A 17,661-nucleotide genomic window follows, 5' to 3' on the forward strand; every position below is an offset into this window, starting at 1 on the left:
CAAGTTTCTTTTTCGACCTGTAGTAGTCGACTCCCTAGCAGCAGTCAAAAACTTTCTGAACCATTTCTTCGTATCTAACAAACTTATCCTCGGGCGATTCTGAAAAGGTACCCGCCTATCTAACCAACCTACCTTACCATCGAGGTCAGGCCCCGGCCAAAGGGATGCGTCCAGTTACTTTGGCCTGTGCATTCATTGCGCCACGTCACGTGATCGTGCATGTGGCTCAAGCTCTAATCTACTTTCTACCTATCGGGCAACGATAAGATCCATCTCGTTTCGCGTTAAGCCTAGGCATCGTCAACTTCTCTGTCCAGTACTTGCTGGTTGTAGCTTCCACCCTCAATCTCAACTGCTAATTGCCCTCATCGATAGCGTCTCGAACTCGACAAGTCAACAACGCCGATTCGGCGCATCGACTGTCTGGCACCCAGCTCAACCTCGTCATCATCCCTATAGCGTTTCTCTTTTCTATCAACCGTCGATCGCAACCCCCGCCTACCTAGCCCAAATCTGCCGCAATGGCGACCGAAGATGCCCGATACCGACTCTCGACGCAATATCGATTATGGTCCTTCTCGCCATCGAAGCTGGCAGAACTGCGCGAACAGACGAACTCGCTCGCCCGAACCCACATCGCAAGTCGCCTCATCGAAACAAAACGGGTCGACATAGACGTTGAGCCGTTGCCGGAATTCTTGACTCCTGCAGAAGAAACTCAACTCTTGAAGGTCTTCACGGTTGATCTGATCCGCGCGGCCGACTTTTGCGGCATGCCCACCGAAGTCAGGGCAACTGCGACCGTTTTCCTGCGCCGTTTTTATGTCACCAATTCAATCATGACGTATCCGCCCCAGGACGTTCTCAAGACGTGCTTGTTCTTCGGAAGCAAGGCCGAAGGACAGTACATGCGGCTTGCCAAACTCGCAGAGAAGTTCCCTAATACGACCGAGGAGGAGATTTTGGCTGGGGAGTTCCTGCTCTGCCAGGGTGTTCGATTCGCATTTGATGTCCGACATCCGTTTCGTGCGTTGGAGGGAGCTATACTGGAGCTTCGGCGACACACTGACCTCGAGGTGTGTTGGGTGTAACGGCCGACAGAATCCGTGATGGAGAAGTGCTGACAAGTGCTGTAGAAAGCTCGAATTGACACAGCTCATGCTCGTGCCCGGGCTGTTCTTAAGTTTAGCTCTCTCGTCACCGATGCCTACTTCCACTACACGCCGAGCCAGATCATGCTGGCTGCGCTTTCGCTTGCCGACCGGGGACTGACCGAGAGACTGGTCCAGGGAGCGTTTACCCCCAACCAGAACGCTACATCGAACGAAAATGGAACAGATTCGACACCACGACACGACTTACGAGACAAGGTGATGGGCGCGATAGAAGCATGTCGAGAGATGTTGGCGACTGAGCCCCCAGAGAGACTAGACGAGTATTGGGGAACTGTAAGTCGTTCCACGTCGGGTGCCCATATTAGATTGCTGCTACGACCCTCTCGCTTCCAAGATTGCGACAATGCTGACGAAACGCACAGCCCGAGAGCACCAAGCTCATCAAGCCGCTTTTACGAAAGCTCAAAAAGTGCAGAGACCCCGATCGTGCAGATCTCGTGGCTCTGCAGAAGGCTCGGCGCGAGTTGGCATCACAGAAGGATTCTCGGCGTCCAAAGGCCGAGGGCGACGGTGCCGTGTTCAGCGAAGATGGCGGAGTACTCAACGGGAACGATGCGCGAGACGCCAAGCGGAGGAAGGTCGGCGAGGGCGACGATGTCTTTGGTCCAGCGTTGGGATGAGGAGCGAAACGACCGGGCCTAAACCGGGACCACCGTACACTGTTATTACCAATTGGGCACCCGAATCGCGCAAAAAAAAAGTGCATGGCGTGATGTCGCCGAAGTAGTCGCGATCGCCGCCGCCAAGGCCGCCCGAAGGGTGATGGAACCTGGACGGAGTGTCCCAATTCATACATACGAGAAACGATACCCAAATTTGCCATTCTACCCGCTCAGGCGCTAACCCCCCTCCCCCGTTTCGACGGTGATCCTCGACGACGTGGTCATGACCAGGCTTCAGGTCGTCTTATTCCAAAACGTGTGCGCCTCGTTCGTTGGCTGGTCACTTCGGGCTTGTTCTCCGGATGCCTCGCGAGAGGTTTCGCTGGACACGCCCGGAGGCCTCGAAGGGTTCCGACTCTGTTGTTCCCGGGGGTCCTGGGCAAGGAACAGGGCCAGTCAGGTTGCAGCCGCCAAGCAAGGATTTCTGCGCGTGGAGGAATGAGCCACTGGCAAAAAGGATGGACCAGGCGCCAAAACCGCGATCGTTCAAGTATATCGATGACGCACCGATTTGTCGATGTTATGGCAAAAGTCTACCTGTGTGGTGTAAAACATGGGACCATGTCGGCACAACCGGCCCATGGAGCTCTTGGGGGCCTGGGAAGCTTATGCTGGTGCGTCCTTGGCCTCGCTTTCACGCGAGGGCCCTAGTCCATTTGCGGATGCGGTTCTCGACAGCTTGCGGATGTATCATGTAGTACTCACGCCTGTTGAGCAAACTGTTGCTTACACCAAACGAATGACACGCCGCGGCGAAGCCAAAGGAGGAAGCGGGAATGGCCCAACTGGCCCTGCGCTGGTTAGTCGCTGGGCGATGGTGCGGGGAGTCGGATGCTAATGACAGTCTAGCGTAACTCTGCACCGACTGTGCCTATTGGACATAGAGTTTCCCCTCGTCTCCCCCCCCTTTTTGCTATTTGTACGTTGCTATGTGTCTCATGTAAGTAGACTGTGCAACCGAAAGTTGGCGATATCAGAAGTATGCTATCTTGGAGATCGTGGTCAAGGTTCTGTTCGCACATGGCTGGAAGCACAACCCGCATGAGGGAAGGAAATTTGAGATGAGGTGAGAGGCCTGAAGCTTGAAAGACGGATAACTTGGCCCTAAGGTTCAGTCTCTGCAGAGATGACATGACTAAAAAGACATGGGTTCCTGGTGGGTTTTCTGCGTTCTACGCGACGACCTAACCACACCAGACCTGAACGGCTCTCTTGTTGTCGGCGCCGTCGGAGCCCCTCCCGGTTCCAATGGCGCTAAGCCGCCTATCCTGACGACATTGACTTTTTTATGTACTATACAAACAGACTGTGCTGTTGCGGCCTGGAGCAAGCTTACGCAGCTCCCAAGACACGGCGTACTGTCAATGGCGTCCAATGTCTTTGATGGCTGCTGGGGTCTGTCAGTGTCTGCTTCCAGTTGTACGACGATTCCTGTCATTCCGCATTTTTCTGTTTCCACGCTTGTCACGGTAGTTTTCCGATCTCCAGCCTTGAGAATGCCCATTCTTCTGTCACTGTCCGGATGGGAATTGCATGCTTGGCCAGACGGCATTTCCAGCTCCTCTGCTACTGTCTCCTCGTTTACGTACATTTCTTGCCAGTAACACAAAGCTCTTGAAGACCACAAAGCTTGCGAGCTGGACACGGAGCTGCCCCGGCTTGCCAGCAAGCCAACAGCAGTGACCTAGTAAGCCGGGAATCCTCGCTGATGGGCTGTGTTCGATCGTCGCCGAGCCGATGCAGCGTGTAAGTACCTCCTCCGCCTCCACGCCGGCGAGAAACAGCTCCACGATCGACTTGGCACCTGGTCAATGATCCAGCACAACCCGATTATTTGCCAGGTGCCTAGTGAGATGCTGAGCTAGGGATGATTTCCTGCCCCACCCCCGGTGCCTCCCCCCCCTCCCCCAATTCCAAACCGAATCCCTGGCTGGGCCGTGATGTAGACCAAGACCCTTGTCTGGGGTTCAAGAAACCGACGGGCTGTGATTCTCGTTCGGCCTAGGCAATGAGCTTGCTTTTGTAACCCACGACGACGGGATTGGCCACCCCCCCGGCCGGATGCTCACCAAAGTGTTTGTCATGAATCGAGCGGAGAGCCAGTCGAGCACCTGGCAGCAGCTCACATTGTTGTTTAAAGACTGGCCCGGCCCCTCTGCTCCTTCACGTCTTTGGGCTTTCGGTTCGACAGACTCATACTTGCATAGCTCTCTGGACATTCCCTCTTTCTCTCCATACACATCCCAACTTACTCCGAAATAAGGTTCTATACATCGCAGGTCCACCATGCAGGTCAAGAACATTCTCCCCTTGGCCTTGGCCAGTGTTGCGCTCGCCCAAGAGGGCGGCCAGCTGAACCTGACTGCCGCCCTGGCTTCCCAGAACTCGAGCTTGTCGACTCTGACTAGTATGAATCCCTTACCAACTCGAATCGCCCAATGACCACTATCCCTAACTTCCCACAGGCCTTCTCGGTACACAGCCTGGCCTCGTCCAGGCTCTCTCGCAGGCCCAGAACATCACCATTCTGGCCCCCAGCAACGAGGCCCTCGAGGCATTCATCGCGAGCGCCGGTTCCGCTGCTACCGACGCTGGTTTGGTCGCCGCCATTCTCCAGTACCACGTCCTGAATGGCACATACTATGCCTCCAACTTCACCGAGGAGCCTCAGTTCATCCCCACTCTCCTCCAGAACCAGACCTATGCCAACGTTACCGGTGGGCAGCGCGTCCAGGCCCAGGCTGTGGACGGCAACGTCACCTTCTACTCGGCCCTGCGGGAGAACTCGACTGTCACCACCGGAAACCTCAACTTCACCGCCGGTACTATTCACGTCATTGACAAGGTCCTCAGTGTTCCTCAGGGTATCGCCGATACCCTCCGCGCTGCGAACCTCACCGCCGCTCTGGGTGCTGTTCAACTCGCCAATGTCACTGAGGCCCTTGCTTCCGCCGAGGATCTGACGATCTTTGTCCCCAACAACGAGGCTTTCCGCGCCATTGGTAACCTCACCTCCACCCTCGGCTCCGAGCTCGCAAGCATCCTACAGTACCACGTTGTCGCCGGTTCTGTTCTGTACAGTCCCGATATTACCAACACCTCTTTGACGACTCTCAACGGTGGAAACATTACCATCAACGTCATCAACGAGACTGTCTACGTCAACAATGCCGAGGTCCTGATTCCCAACGTTTTGATCGCCAACGGTGTCGTCCACGTCATCGATAAGTGAGTAGACTGGATGCTTAATGTTCCAAGAATGTTTCAACTGACGCTCTATCAGCCTTTTGAACCCCAACAACACTGCCGCCGAGCCTGACACAACCGCCACCAGCCGCCCTCCTGCCTACACTGGTGCTGGCCCTGTCACTGACGGAAGCAATCCCTTCACCAACGGCGTCACCGGACCTACTTCTACAGCACCCCTCGCCACTGAGACTGGTGCCAATGACGGTGGCGGCGTCCGTACCACTTCTTCGTCTGTAGAGGCGGCCCCCATGCGCACTGCTGCTGTCGGTGCCGCTGCCCTCTTCGGTGGTATGGCCGCTTACATGAACATGTAAAGCTTGGAGGGAGTGGTAGTTATAAACAGGGAGAGTATGAACGACTCATGAACTGGGAGGCATCTGAGAGGGTGTATTAAGGGTTGTAATCGATGCTGATACCAACAGGCTGTGGCCAATGTTCATTCTTTCCATCGTTAATACCCCAACTGAACAAGTAGTTAATAATGTGAGAAGGGTCATTTCGAATTATTATTGCGCAAGCCAAAAAGCAAACATGTTCATTGAGGTGTTCGCATCAGCCAATCAATAGCTGTGATTTAGTTGGTGTCGAAGGTTGATGTCCGATGAATGTTGAGAAACGGAGAAAAGAGTAATCCCATTGCATGGCCCCGGGCGTTTGACCAAATACACAAATTTGTGTTATGTAAAACTAAACCAATGCAGGGCGGTCAATTGAGAAATATCAGGAGGACTTGGTGTCTGTTTTCATTACAGAGTTACAGTCACTACAACTTGTGATTCGTGGATGATGGCGTTTTGAGTCGATCATACCGTCGCACTTAAGACTAAGATATTACGAAGGTAATAAAGTAAGAAATATATAAGATCTAGTTGGGAGACAATTGATAACACATTAATGAATTGAAGCTATGCAGCGTGGCAAAGCAAGGAGAACCATCGACTCACATTCTAGAAGCTGAAATAAATTGTAAGCATGTATTGAATGAAGTCATGTAGCAGATGGCTCAGGCGCCGATCTTCTGTGTGCAAGCCCACTAACCCCGCACTACCAACAAACCTCGACGGGGAACGGGTGATGTGTAAGCCGAACTAGAAACCAACCTCCAGTGGCTTTCGTCACCTTGCGCCATGATGGCGTGCGAGTCCGTATCGAACACAAAACGAGTTTCCCTGTGCTGTGCATACCGAACTCACCTTCTTGAAACATAATCACGCAATTTGAGACACCCCCCCACGGGACAGACCTCACGAGATAGCATATCCGCATTTTTAACAAGGACAGAACATCCGTGGACGCGCCCTATTTGCCACTGGCATCCCTTGGACCCTCTTCCAATCCACTGCTGATGTGCCTAGCGACACAGATCCTTGTGACAGATCCATTTCCGCCGAACCCTTTTGACGTCTCATGCTTCGGTCTGGAAGCTATGGGTTGCGAGGCGCCGCTACTCACGATCAATATCACTTCGTACGATATGCAATATTCGTGCCTGGTTCTTCCCATCAAGCGTTTTCTGCTCTCATACTACTCAGTCAATGTCCCAGTCTCACGTACGCATTGGAACAACTATCACTAATCACTATGAATACCCTCGACGACCAAGAACGGCGACCTTTGCTCTCTCCCACGTCGTCCCGCTTACCATCGACGGCTACGACCTCGGACAGCAAGCACCCGCTTTCTCAAGTAGAAGGGATAGCCGAAGACAATATCGTCACTGGAGATGTTCATCCAACCCGCTCCGTGGAAGATGATGTGCTTCCAGAGACATCGACACTCGGTCGAACATTGACTTGGCAGAGTGCATATATCCTCGTCATCTCAAGAGTCATAGGCAGCGGTATCTTTGCCACCCCAGGCGCAATCCTTCGCTCGGTCGGTAGCCCAGGCCTGTCACTGCTGCTCTGGTTTATCGGTGCTATCATTGCTGGCTGTGGTCTAATGGTTTCGCTCGAATTTGGATCGATGCTGCCGCGATCCGGAGGCGACAAAGTTTACTTGGAGTTTACGTATCGACGACCACGCTTCCTCGCTTCAACACTCATCGCCATTCATGCTGTTCTCTTGGGATTTACGGCGAGCAATTGCATTGTCTTCAGCGAGTACTTGCTCTTTGCGTTTGGCGGCCAAAATCCCAGCGATCTTCTCCGAAAAGGCCTCGCAATTGCATTGCTGACCACTGTCACGATCATTCATGGTTGCTTCCCACGCTTCGGCGTCAAGCTGCAGAATATCCTTGGCTGGGTCAAAGTAGGCCTTGTTGTTTTCATGATCTTCTCCGGTATTTATGTCGTCTTGTTTCGACCATCGACCGAAGCAGCGCGAACCTCCGCGACCCTCTCATGGGGAAATCTCTGGGAGGACACGAACTGGAACTGGGGGGTTATTGCAACGTCCCTTTTCAAAGTATTCTACTCCTATAACGGTCTCGACAACGCCAACTACGTTCTCAATGAGGTAAAAGATCCGGTGCGGACACTGCGATCAGTTATGATGGCTGCTTTGACAACTGCATGCGGGCTATACGCCCTCATCAATGTGGCGTATTTCCTCGTTGTACCCATCGAGGATATCAAAGAAAGCGGAGAGCTCATTGCGGCTCTTTACTTTACAAGGATCTTCGGCGAAGGACTTGGCAAAACAGTCCTTCCACTAGCTGTTGCTTTGAGCGCTGGAGCCAACGTTCTCGTCGTTGCCTTCTCTGCAGTAATTATTATGGCATTTCACATCCACTGGTTCAAGATGCTAACGACCTCCTAGGCTCGTACCAAACAGGAGATTGCCAGGCAAGGCTTCCTGCCATTTTCTGACATACTCTCTTCGACAAGGCCGTTCAATTCACCTTTAGGCGGATTACTGGTTCACTATATCCCATCGTTTCTCGTCATTGCTCTTCCCCCGACAGGGGAAGTCTATTCCTTTATACTCGAAGTCGAAGGATATCCTGGGCAGTTTCTTGCGTTGGCTGTTGGGTTTGGACTTTTGTGGCTACGAGCGAAGCGACCTGATCTCAAGAGGCCTTTCAAAGCATGGATACCTGCAGTCTTGTTGCGGATCGGGTTGAGTTTGGCTCTTTTAGCTGCACCATTCTTCCCACCCGACACCAAGCCGGTAAACGGATTGTTTCATGCGACTTACGCAGTTGTTGGGGCCAGCATGTAAGTGATCGTTTCACTTTCGGATGATATCTGTTTGTTTACTAACTTGCTTATAGTCTTGGTGCTGGGGTTGTTTACTGGTATTTCTGGATAGTTCTTATACCTAAACTGCGCGGGTACAAGATTGAAGAATGCGAAGAGACTCTGAAGGATGGTACAACTATAACTAAGCTAGTACACTCTAGATCTACATCCTAGAAGTATTACGTTGATTAAGTAGCTATAACAGTAAAACAATAGGACAAGCCCCCTTGATGCTTTCAACGGGCCATCCTCCGTATTCAGACATGCCTTACAGTCCGACACAGGCGTACGTCTCAGCCCACAAGCCCTGGCAGTTAGACCCTGCGGCCGGGTTCCAGCGGATAAAGTTAGCCAGCGCGATGCCGTATTGCCGCGAGATGGTGTCACAGTTTTGCCCGCGTTGCACAAAGTGGAACTTCTTGCAGTTGTTCACCATGCCGTTCTGGATCGGCTGCGGCGTCGGGTTCGTCGGTGGGGGCTGCGTCGGCGATCCCCCGACGACGCCGGTGCAGAGGTGGTAACCGGCCCACATGCCCGTGCAAGAGGAACCAATGCCCTTGTTCCAGGTCGTCAACTGGGCGACGGTGACGCCGGTCTTGGAAGCAATGGTAGCGCAGGTCTCGCCAGCCTGGACGAGGTGGAAGCGGTTACAGTTGTTGACCATGCCGTCCTGAATCGGCTGCGGCGTTGGGTTCGGGTTCGTAGTCGGTGGGGGCTGCGTTGGCGATCCCCCGATGATGCCGGTGCAGATGTTGTAGCTGGCCCAGATGCCCGTGCAGGCCGAACCGCCGATCTGAGTATTCCAGGTTGCCAGCTGGCTGATGGTGACGCCGGTCTTGGACGCGATGGTGGAGCACGTGTCGCCGGCTTGGACTACGTAGAAGCGGTTGCAGTTGTCCACCATGCCGGGCTGCCACGGCTCGGGTGTCTGCACGCCGTTGCCCGGGTTGGTCGGCGTGCTGGTTGTGGTGGACCCAGCCGGAGGCCGGGACGTGGCCGTTGGCTCCACCGTAGGCTCTGGAAGCGCCGGGATGCCTGATGCGGAGCCGATGCAAAAGGAATAGTCAGCCTTCCAGTCGCTGCACGACTTGACAAACGGGTTCTGTTGACGTTTTAGCTCTCGTGAGAACAGCGTGGTGAGGTGTAGTGCAGGGGGAGAGGACAGGAATCGACACTTACCATGCTGGTCAACTGACCAATGGAAAGGCTTGTGATTAAGAGGACCGTCTCGCAGCTAATGCCATCGTCTGAGTTCCACCACAGGTTGCAGTCGGCGGGCACGTTGGGGTCGTGGTCGTAGAACGGGACAGTACTGTCAAAGCGGCGGCGGCCAAGGATGCTGGCAGTGCCCTGGGCAGCGAGGAGGCCGAAAGTGGCGAGGAACGAGAGACGAGACATGACGCTGCGAGTGCAGTGGATGACTGCTGGTAATGTTGCTAAAGAGACGAGATGGAAGAGACTCTTGAGACGCGGGTGTCTAATAGGTCTCATTTTCTGTCAGCTTGCTTGAGAATCGCTCCGTCTTTATACCCAAACATCATGATGCTCCTGAGGACTTGGCTTGGTACTGTTTTTGCGAGACACCATGTCCAGTTACTGGAATACCCACGAAGGAGTCGAATGCATCACAACCATTCTGTCTTGAGCCTATGCTCAGATCCTACCAACAGAGCTTTTACTTACATTAGCGAGATGAGACAGAGCGACCCAATTATCGCGTCGCAGAACTTTTTTCCCGGCAGGCTACAATGTCAATACCAAGAGTAGACAGCATAGAAGCCGCTCACTTCGATATCTGGTGGCTCATCGGCCAGGTGCACCCTTGTCCATCGACCGAGGGCCAAGATGGTATGGTACTTTGGGAGATGATGATGACTTGGCAGGGTCCATACATGGTCTATGCCAGCCTGGGGAGAGTCATGTGCTGCTGACCTCTGGGCACTTAGGCGGGGGAATACAGTCTCTCCAACAGGGCCTTGTCTGTTGTTGGAGCCTCCCCTGATAGTTTTGGCTCAACATTGACTGCTCACGAGTTAGAAAGGTCCCTGCCAAGCCGGATTTACTATTTCTTTTTTCTCTTGGAGCCGGTTGGTTGAATGCCTAGCCAATCGTTTGTCCACCTTGGCATTGGTATATCTGTATATGGTGCCAACTCTTCATGTTCACATTCAACTAAACGTATTATGCACTACTTTTCAGCTTTTGCACAGCAACACCCTAGATTGAATACATATGGCTTGCATGGCTTGCGGGTACACCCGTAAACGACTGCGCCTAGAACACATTGTAATACGCCGCAAGCGCCAATCCCAAGACTAAAGCCCAAGAAGACGAATCCCTTTGGAGGCCAGTCAATAAGGTTGCCCCGCTCTCCTTATCCTTGGGCACACACGGAGATGTAATATTCTGCCAGGTACCCTCCTCACAACGCATCCTCCTCAAAATTGCTGCCGAGACGTTGGCGGCAAGTTCCTGGGCTACTTCGCGGTACGCGCACCTGGCTGGCTCTACATCTGTCTCAAAGACTGGACATTGGTCACCTGTACCCCAGGTCTTGCGCACCTCATTTACGCGCACTACTGTCGAGTTCTGGCCACCCTCAGGGCATGAATCTACTGTCGCTGCAACGTCTGGGGTCTGGCCGCCAGGCGCGGTGCTGAAGGTGATCTGACGCATTGAGGAGTTGCCCCCGCTGGACCAGCTGTTGCCTCCGTAATCCAAAGAATTGTTGGCAAAGCAGCGGTTCACAAACGTGATACCCCACCGGAGATTGAAGCTGTCCGTTGTGCCGTTGGTCATGTTCATAACGGGATAGTGCAGGAAGAGCTTGACCGGGGCCAGCTCAAGCCCAACGGGGAACCCGTAGAGGTTGGGCCGGAGGTTGACATGCTGCCAATCGGCGCGCCCGCCTGAGCTGTTGTTTTTCCAGGCTTCCATGCTCAGGACTTCCAGGTTAAAGCCGATGTCGAGAGGCCAGAGGGCGTCAAGGTTTTGGATGCCGAGCACGATGGGGAACCACTGCGTCGGCGCGTACGTCTCATTGCGTGGGAAGAGGAGGTCGACCTGGAGGTTGGCTGGCAGCCTTCGCTCCGCCTGCGCCAGTATGGCGAGGAATAAGGCGAGCAGAGAAGATAGGGGGACCCGCAGCAGCATGGTGTGTGTGTTTGTGTAAGTGTGAGAGTGAGACGTGAGAGTGAGAATGAGCCACTCGCTTCGTAGCTGATCTGTCTGTGGCCTGCCTTCTGTTATAACGTCGACCCGCTCGCTTTTTCAGATGTACCAGTACTCGGTATAGTCATTATATGATGCATAATGGTCCGAAATGGGGGAGAAAGAAAAACTTCTGCTAAGGGTCTCACTGATTGCATTCTATGAGGCGAGCCAACAGGCTCAAGGTCTGGCCCAAGCAACGTTGCCTGCTCGGCGCTTGCTCGGCGCTTGCTTGGCCCTTGGCGCTCGGCATCTCGGCTCAGGTTAAGCCGGCGACTATTGTGCCGACTAATAGCAAATGGTCAGAACCCTTAATCAACCTCGTGAACTTCCTTTACCCGTTGCATATGCACGTGAGATGAGGGCCCAACAACAACGACATGACGGCAAAAACCGAAAATGGTACCGTCTACCGACGGCACAGCAAAGTATTGAACGATTCACCGTGGTTCAACAAGAATCTGGACCTTCCTTTCTTAATTGCGATGGGGAAACTCACTCACCTGATGCATCAAGACATTTAACACATTCAGAATCCGGCGCTTGGCTGGCGAACAACCTGCCCGATGAGGCGCGAAGTGAAGCGAAGCCAAGCGAGGGCGGGGAACCAACCTGTTGTCGTCGAAATGGAATCACCTTGAAAGCGAATGCCTTGGCTAGCAGGCGGAGCAAAGCAGCATAGTTCCGGCTTGGTTCGGACAGGAAGACAGGAAGACCGGAAGAACAACGCTAGGTCAGAGTCAAATGATGGATAAATAAGTAGTAAGCAGTCACAGCAAGCCACAAAGTTGTCCATCCCAAAAACAAAGCAGCTTTTCTACCATGCGTAGCTAGTTGCGTACAATCTTTTATTCTTTTGTTGCAGTCTCTCATTCTAGTCTCTCATTCAAGTCTATCACTCCAGTCTCTCATTTTGTTCCCTCTCTAGGGAGCTGTTCCGTTTAACATCGAACCCCCCGTCAGCACCATAGCAAACCATGGTTCGGGCCGGCCAACGCTATTTTCTGCCCCTTGTGGGCTCTCTCTTCTATCGTGGCGGCATATCACAGCAGGACCTCTGCCCGACCACTTGCGTTGTGTCCGGACCCGACCCGGCCAACTGGACCACCGTGGGCGAGTTCGGCCAGCTGCAGGCCTGCAAGAAGCCCCTAGTGCTCGACTTCTCCGTTACGATCCCCGTCACGGAGAAGCAGCCTATCCGGGCCTGCAACGTCTTCGCCAATGACTTCTACGCTGGCCCGGTGGAGCCTCCGGCCTCGGGCGGGACCGAGGACATTGCCCCCATAATGGCTTGGACCCCGGCCGGGTCGGAGACCGAGACCGGCGGCCTAGTCGCGAGCCAGCCGGTCGAGCACCTGCAGAGCTACCTCCAAAACGTCATGAGTCGGGCCGCAAACCGCACCATTCTGTTCGCCACTGCTTCCGATGTCACCGTTGGAGTCTATGTCGGAGCCAACCTACTGAACCCCAGCGTAGCCGGAACCTTCTTCGATTACCTTCTCGCCGTCCTCTTCGGGCCCGGAATCGCCGACGGAAAGGCAGCCCTGATCCAGGCATGCGACGGCCGCAGCGGTGACCAGATCTTCGGTCTCATCGCTGCCTCCACCCCGGACTTTACCACAGTTCACGACGCCGTCGCTCGGTGGTCCAACGGCCAGTGTGTCGATACATCCTCTTACCCAGAGGTCTTTGACGTCGATCCTGAGCCCATCGACATGGTTGACTCCAACACCTCCCTGACGCTTTCCAGCGGCGCCCGGGTTGGCTTGAGTAACTCGACCGACAAGAAGAACGTGACGTCGCCGGCAGTCCGGGGCCTGCTCCTCGCCCGAGCCGACTGCCGCACCATCGACGTCAAGAGTGGTGACGACTGCGGCAAACTAGTGACGCGCTGTGGCGGCGGTATGACGGCCGCAGACCTTTACAAGTACAACCCCAAATCGACCCTGTGCTCGACGCTGCAGCCGGGCCAGCTGATTTGCTGCTCGGCCGGGACTCTTCCCAAACCAACAACACCACAGCCCAACCCGGACGGATCGTGCCGGACCCAGAAAGTGGACGACGGTGACGACTGCGGCAAGCTAGTGGCGCGATGCGGCGGCGGCCTCACTGCAGCGCAGTTCTACCAATACAACACCAAGTCCGGTCTATGCGCGACGCTGCAGCCTGGCCAGCACGTCTGCTGTACGCCCGGAAAGCTCCCCGACCTACGACCCAAGAAGAACGCGGACGGATCCTGCTTTGCCTACAAGATCCAAGACGGCGACTTCTGCGCCAAGGTGGCGGCTGCTAATGGCTTGACTGTCGACGAGCTCGAGAAGCTCAACAAGGAGACCTGGGGTATGTGTAATCCGTCATTATAGCTCCCAAACTTTGTCTTCCTCATCTTCTTCTGCTTGAATTTTTTCTTCGGTCTCTTCCTTCTACCATTCCTACTTCTGCTTCTCTTCAGGCTGGTGGGAGGTGCTCTGCTACCCACAATCAGCCAGCCATCCTGCCACCAGATATCTGCCTTACTGCACCGTTGTACTTTTTGACACCAGTTTAATTACAGGCTGGAACGGATGCGAGAACGGCTTCTGGCCTGATAACTGGATCTGCCTGAGTGAAGGCACGCCGCCATTTCCTGCTCCTATCGCCAATGCAGTCTGCGGCCCCCAGAAGCCCGGCTCGACCAAGCCGAGCGGATCAACCTCGCGAGATTGGGCCAAGATGAACCAGTGTCCGCTCAACTCGTGCTGCAACATTGTGAGTGGGTATCTAATGTCTACTTGTCTACCTTACGGTCAGAGGAAGAGGAATAACTGACACTCACACACCACCCAGTGGGGACAATGTGGCACGACCGAAGACTTTTGCATCGACACCAACACCGGCCCCCCTGGAACAGCCAAGAAGAACACGTACGGCTGCATTTCCAACTGCGGAATGAGCATCGTTCAGAGCGGCCCACCAGCGCAGTTCATCAAGCTCGGCTACTTCGAGGGATTCAACCTAGGCCGGAACTGCCTCAACATGGACGCTACCCAGATCGACCCATCGTTCACGCATGTTCACTTTGCCTTTGGCATGATTGACGACGATTTCAACGTCTACCATGAAGACGAACTAGCCGAGTTCCAGTTCCAGCAGTTCAAGAAGCTGCGCGGGCCCAAGCGAATCATCTCCTTTGGCGGCTGGGTCTTCTCGGCCGAGGTGCCGTTCTATCATATCTTCCGCAACGGCGTCAAGCCCGAGAATCGCGAGAAGCTGGCAGACAACCTGGTCAATTACGTGGTTGACAATGGCCTGGACGGGCTCGACATTGACTGGGAGTATCCGTCGGCCCCCAATCTCGGCGAGGGCGTGCCGGAGGGTGATCCCTCCGAGGCCTTGAACTACCTACGTCTACTGTCCAGACTGCGAGCCAAGCTGCCGAAAGACAAGTCGCTATCGATCGCAGCCCCAGCCTCTCACTGGTATCTCAAACAGTTTCCCATCAAGGCCATGTCTGAGCTACTTGATTACATTGTATACATGACCTACGACCTGCACGGCCAGTGGGATGCTGGAAACAAGTGGGCTACGCCTGGTTGCCCGACCGGTAACTGTCTACGTAGCCACGTGAACCGGACTGAGACAATGAACACTCTGGTGCGTATACTGTAGTCTCCTTTCCTCCCTCAGTTCTTGCTTGCTGACTTGTCATCAGGTTATGATAACCAAGGCCGGCGTGCCTTCCAACAAGGTGCTTGTCGGCGTTAGCAGCTATGGTCGCAGCTTTCAGATGGCAAATCCGTCCTGCACTGGTCCCAACTGCTTATACACAGGCGACCGTCTCACATCATATGCCCGTAAGGGACGCTGCACCGATACAGCTGGCTACATAAGCAACGCTGAGATTGACGAGATTAAGGGCCGTTCCTGGCTTGACGCTGAGAGCAACTCGCGCATCATGGTTGACGGCGACCTCTGGGTGGCCTATATGGACGACAGCCTCAAGGATTCACGGACGCAGATGTACAAGCGCTACAACATGGGCGGCACCATCGACTGGGCCGTCGACCTTGTCAAGTTTCACGATCCTCCGAAACTTCTCCCCGATGGCGTCAACCTTGGTCTCAGCTGGGCTTCAATTAAGGCTAACGTGCGTATGGGTGAGAGCGCAACCTGCAACCCTTCGGCACGGACCGGCACCTGGGTCGACAAGCAGTGTACTCATGACGCCGTCGGCGACAACACCAAGATGACACCCAAGGCGCGGTGGGATGCTCTCGACTGCAAGAGCGGCTGGAACGATATCGTTCGCCGGTGGCAGGGCTGTGACTTCAGGGAAGGGGGCAAAGAGGACTTTAGTGAGCATATCGCTTCCTACCTGAGCGCACCTTCAAGACCAGTATGTACATACCCCACCTACCAGACCATCACTTACACAACAGTCACGGTACCCTTCCAAAGGGTGCCCGACACCGGTAACTTGGGCAAGTATCTAGCTTACCGTGCTGACCGTCATGCCAACAGAGGTGCAATGACCTAGGTCAGGCCTCGTCCTGTGGAGTCATGCAGTGTGCTGCGCACAACACGCCAGAGACGAACCCCGAGCGCAAAACCGGCGCGTGCGCGTACGAGCTCTGGAACGGGCTTGCTGAAATTCACACGGTAAGCACTTACCGTCCACCCGAGCAATACTAGGCATGTATGGCTGAACAAGCATTGCTCTGTAGATCCTTAGAAACTACTACTACTCTCTGGAGTCCACGGGCAACTCACTTGCCCGCCGGAAGGATACCTTTATTGAAACTTTCGCCCCGAAGCCGGATGACGATTCCAAGATATTCGACCTCTTCTTGACACTGATGCCTATCCCGCTTACAGCAGCGGTCCCAAGGTTCTTTGGGAGCGCCTTGGCGAGCATGAAGTACTTCTCCGGCGCAACTGGAGGAGACAGAAGGGCTGCCTGGGAGGCCGGCACCATCACCATGGTGGGCACTGCCTTTTCTATCGCCAAGGACGCTCTCGACTCGGCGTCTTCAGCGCGAGAGGAAATCGCCTTCAACGACATCTTTGATAAGATCATCACCAATTGGAAGGCGCAGGTCAACCGACTGGTCGCCCAGATCTTCAACGGCTCACCTGAGAGCGTCAAGCTGCTCAGCGCCCTCGTCTCTGACGGCAAGATGATACAAGGCGAGGAGGACCAGCCGGCCAACGGCTATACCGGTGAGTACACAAAGAGCTGGGAGGACAGCAAATACATCGAGCGTGCCTTTTATGCGCTCGCCATCCCAGTCCTCTGGGCCGCTGACCGACCCACCCCCTTCATTCTCGACTTTGGCGACAGTTGCGTCATCGACGCGACTAAGTACTTCGAGGAGCGGGCGGACAAGTACAACGCTGGCTGGCGCTGTCCTAACGGCCACTCCTACATCCTTGCCGGCGTCGACGACGAGCCTAAGGGCTGCCCCCACGCGAACCTCCGGCTGTGCTTGCTTCCGCGCAACCGGAACTTTTTCAAGATCCTCAAGGGTATCGACGAACTCAAGGAACCCGGTCAGGACAGATGGGGAAAAATAACAGTTGACGACCTGATCATTGGGTGAGTTGTTATCCCAGGCGGCAGAGCGATGAGATAGACACTAAACCCGAACCACAGAGCCGTGAACACGTACAAGAAGAACAATGGGAGGAACGTCATGGACCCTGCCAAGAGCATGACGGATCCCGCAGACATCCAGCGGCTTCAGAATGTCGCCAGCCAAGATATTCGCCTGGGTGGCTTCCAGCATATCCCTATCTGTGGGCCCGAAGAAGCTCGGGCTAACCTCCTGAAGGGCCGCAAGGCCTACGGAGACTCACCCAACTACCCGTGCAATCCTTAGATAGGCCAGCAAGCTGTCAGTAGGGCAAACTACTGTAGATTAGCTACATTAAGTGATGGTCCAACCTGAACTACCCCAAGAGCTGGATATAAAGCAAGAACTCTCGGCGAGCGGAGAATGCTTCTTTCTCCCTACAAATGACTGGGGACGAATGCCGATGATGTGGACTGAAGCAGTGGAGATTATTTGGTATTTTTTCCGCAGTAGCCGTTGAAAAAACAGCAGTAGCCGAACGTTGAACCTTGGCAAGTTTTGCCATTCTTAAGACCGCAGTTCTCGTGGGTTGAAATGTTGTCAGCCCCCTCGTTGCACGTTCCGAAGGCCG

The 17,661-nt window shown here is 54.4% G+C and overlaps 6 protein-coding genes across 6 annotated transcripts; 4 read left to right on the forward strand and 2 right to left on the reverse strand.

Moving 5' to 3' along the window:
* Window positions 1-51: 51 nt before the first annotated feature.
* On the forward strand, window positions 52-3,106 carry CDEST_15163 (Putative Cyclin-like domain-containing protein). Its single transcript, XM_062931319.1, has 3 exons — window positions 52-1,076; window positions 1,137-1,448; window positions 1,538-3,106. Exons 1-3 carry the CDS (start codon window positions 522-524, stop codon window positions 1,793-1,795), a joined length of 1,125 nt encoding a protein of 374 aa, XP_062787370.1. The 5' UTR covers window positions 52-521; the 3' UTR covers window positions 1,796-3,106.
* Window positions 3,107-4,017: 911 nt separating this feature from the next.
* CDEST_15164 (Putative FAS1 domain-containing protein) lies at window positions 4,018-5,666 on the forward strand. The gene is made up of 3 exons (XM_062931320.1): window positions 4,018-4,244; window positions 4,303-5,065; window positions 5,121-5,666. Exons 1-3 carry the CDS (start codon window positions 4,124-4,126, stop codon window positions 5,398-5,400), a joined length of 1,164 nt encoding a protein of 387 aa, XP_062787371.1. The 5' UTR covers window positions 4,018-4,123; the 3' UTR covers window positions 5,401-5,666.
* A 482-nt stretch (window positions 5,667-6,148) lies between these two features.
* CDEST_15165 (Putative amino acid/polyamine transporter I) lies at window positions 6,149-8,442 on the forward strand (the record flags this gene model as incomplete). Its single annotated transcript, XM_062931321.1, has 3 exons — window positions 6,149-7,792; window positions 7,847-8,244; window positions 8,301-8,442. The coding sequence occupies exons 1-3, from the start codon at window positions 6,494-6,496 to the stop codon at window positions 8,440-8,442; spliced, it is 1,839 nt and encodes a 612-aa protein (XP_062787372.1). The 5' UTR covers window positions 6,149-6,493.
* A 94-nt stretch (window positions 8,443-8,536) lies between these two features.
* CDEST_15166 (Putative LysM domain-containing protein) lies at window positions 8,537-9,666 on the reverse strand (the record flags this gene model as incomplete). The annotated part of the gene is made up of 2 exons (XM_062931322.1): window positions 8,537-9,370; window positions 9,448-9,666. 2 exons carry the CDS (start codon window positions 9,664-9,666, stop codon window positions 8,537-8,539), a joined length of 1,053 nt encoding a protein of 350 aa, XP_062787373.1.
* An 876-nt stretch (window positions 9,667-10,542) lies between these two features.
* Window positions 10,543-11,421, reverse strand: CDEST_15167 (uncharacterized protein; the record flags this gene model as incomplete). Its single annotated transcript, XM_062931323.1, has 1 exon — window positions 10,543-11,421. One exon carries the CDS (start codon window positions 11,419-11,421, stop codon window positions 10,543-10,545), a length of 879 nt encoding a protein of 292 aa, XP_062787374.1.
* Window positions 11,422-12,455: 1,034 nt separating this feature from the next.
* CDEST_15168 (Putative glycoside hydrolase family 18, catalytic domain, glycosyl hydrolase family 18 (GH18) active) lies at window positions 12,456-17,336 on the forward strand (the record flags this gene model as incomplete). Its single annotated transcript, XM_062931324.1, has 7 exons — window positions 12,456-13,818; window positions 14,033-14,226; window positions 14,305-15,111; window positions 15,170-15,853; window positions 15,979-16,116; window positions 16,182-17,053; window positions 17,111-17,336. 7 exons carry the CDS (start codon window positions 12,456-12,458, stop codon window positions 17,334-17,336), a joined length of 4,284 nt encoding a protein of 1,427 aa, XP_062787375.1.
* Window positions 17,337-17,661: the final 325 nt, after the last annotated feature.

This window comes from Colletotrichum destructivum, chromosome 10, assembly GCF_034447905.1.
Source record: "Colletotrichum destructivum chromosome 10, complete sequence".
Taxonomy (NCBI): Eukaryota; Fungi; Ascomycota; class Sordariomycetes; order Glomerellales; family Glomerellaceae; genus Colletotrichum; species Colletotrichum destructivum.

Coding starts and splice junctions, on each gene's coding strand:
- CDEST_15163 (XM_062931319.1), top strand. CDS start 522: ATGGCGACCGAAGATGCCCGATACCGACTCTCGACGCAATATCGATTA. Junction 1,077..1,136: donor GGCGACACACTGACCTCGAG/GTGTGTTGGGTG, acceptor CAAGTGCTGTAG/AAAGCTCGAATTGACACAGC. Junction 1,449..1,537: donor TAGACGAGTATTGGGGAACT/GTAAGTCGTTCC, acceptor CGAAACGCACAG/CCCGAGAGCACCAAGCTCAT.
- CDEST_15164 (XM_062931320.1), top strand. CDS start 4,124: ATGCAGGTCAAGAACATTCTCCCCTTGGCCTTGGCCAGTGTTGCGCTC. Junction 4,245..4,302: donor GAGCTTGTCGACTCTGACTA/GTATGAATCCCT, acceptor AACTTCCCACAG/GCCTTCTCGGTACACAGCCT. Junction 5,066..5,120: donor GTCGTCCACGTCATCGATAA/GTGAGTAGACTG, acceptor ACGCTCTATCAG/CCTTTTGAACCCCAACAACA.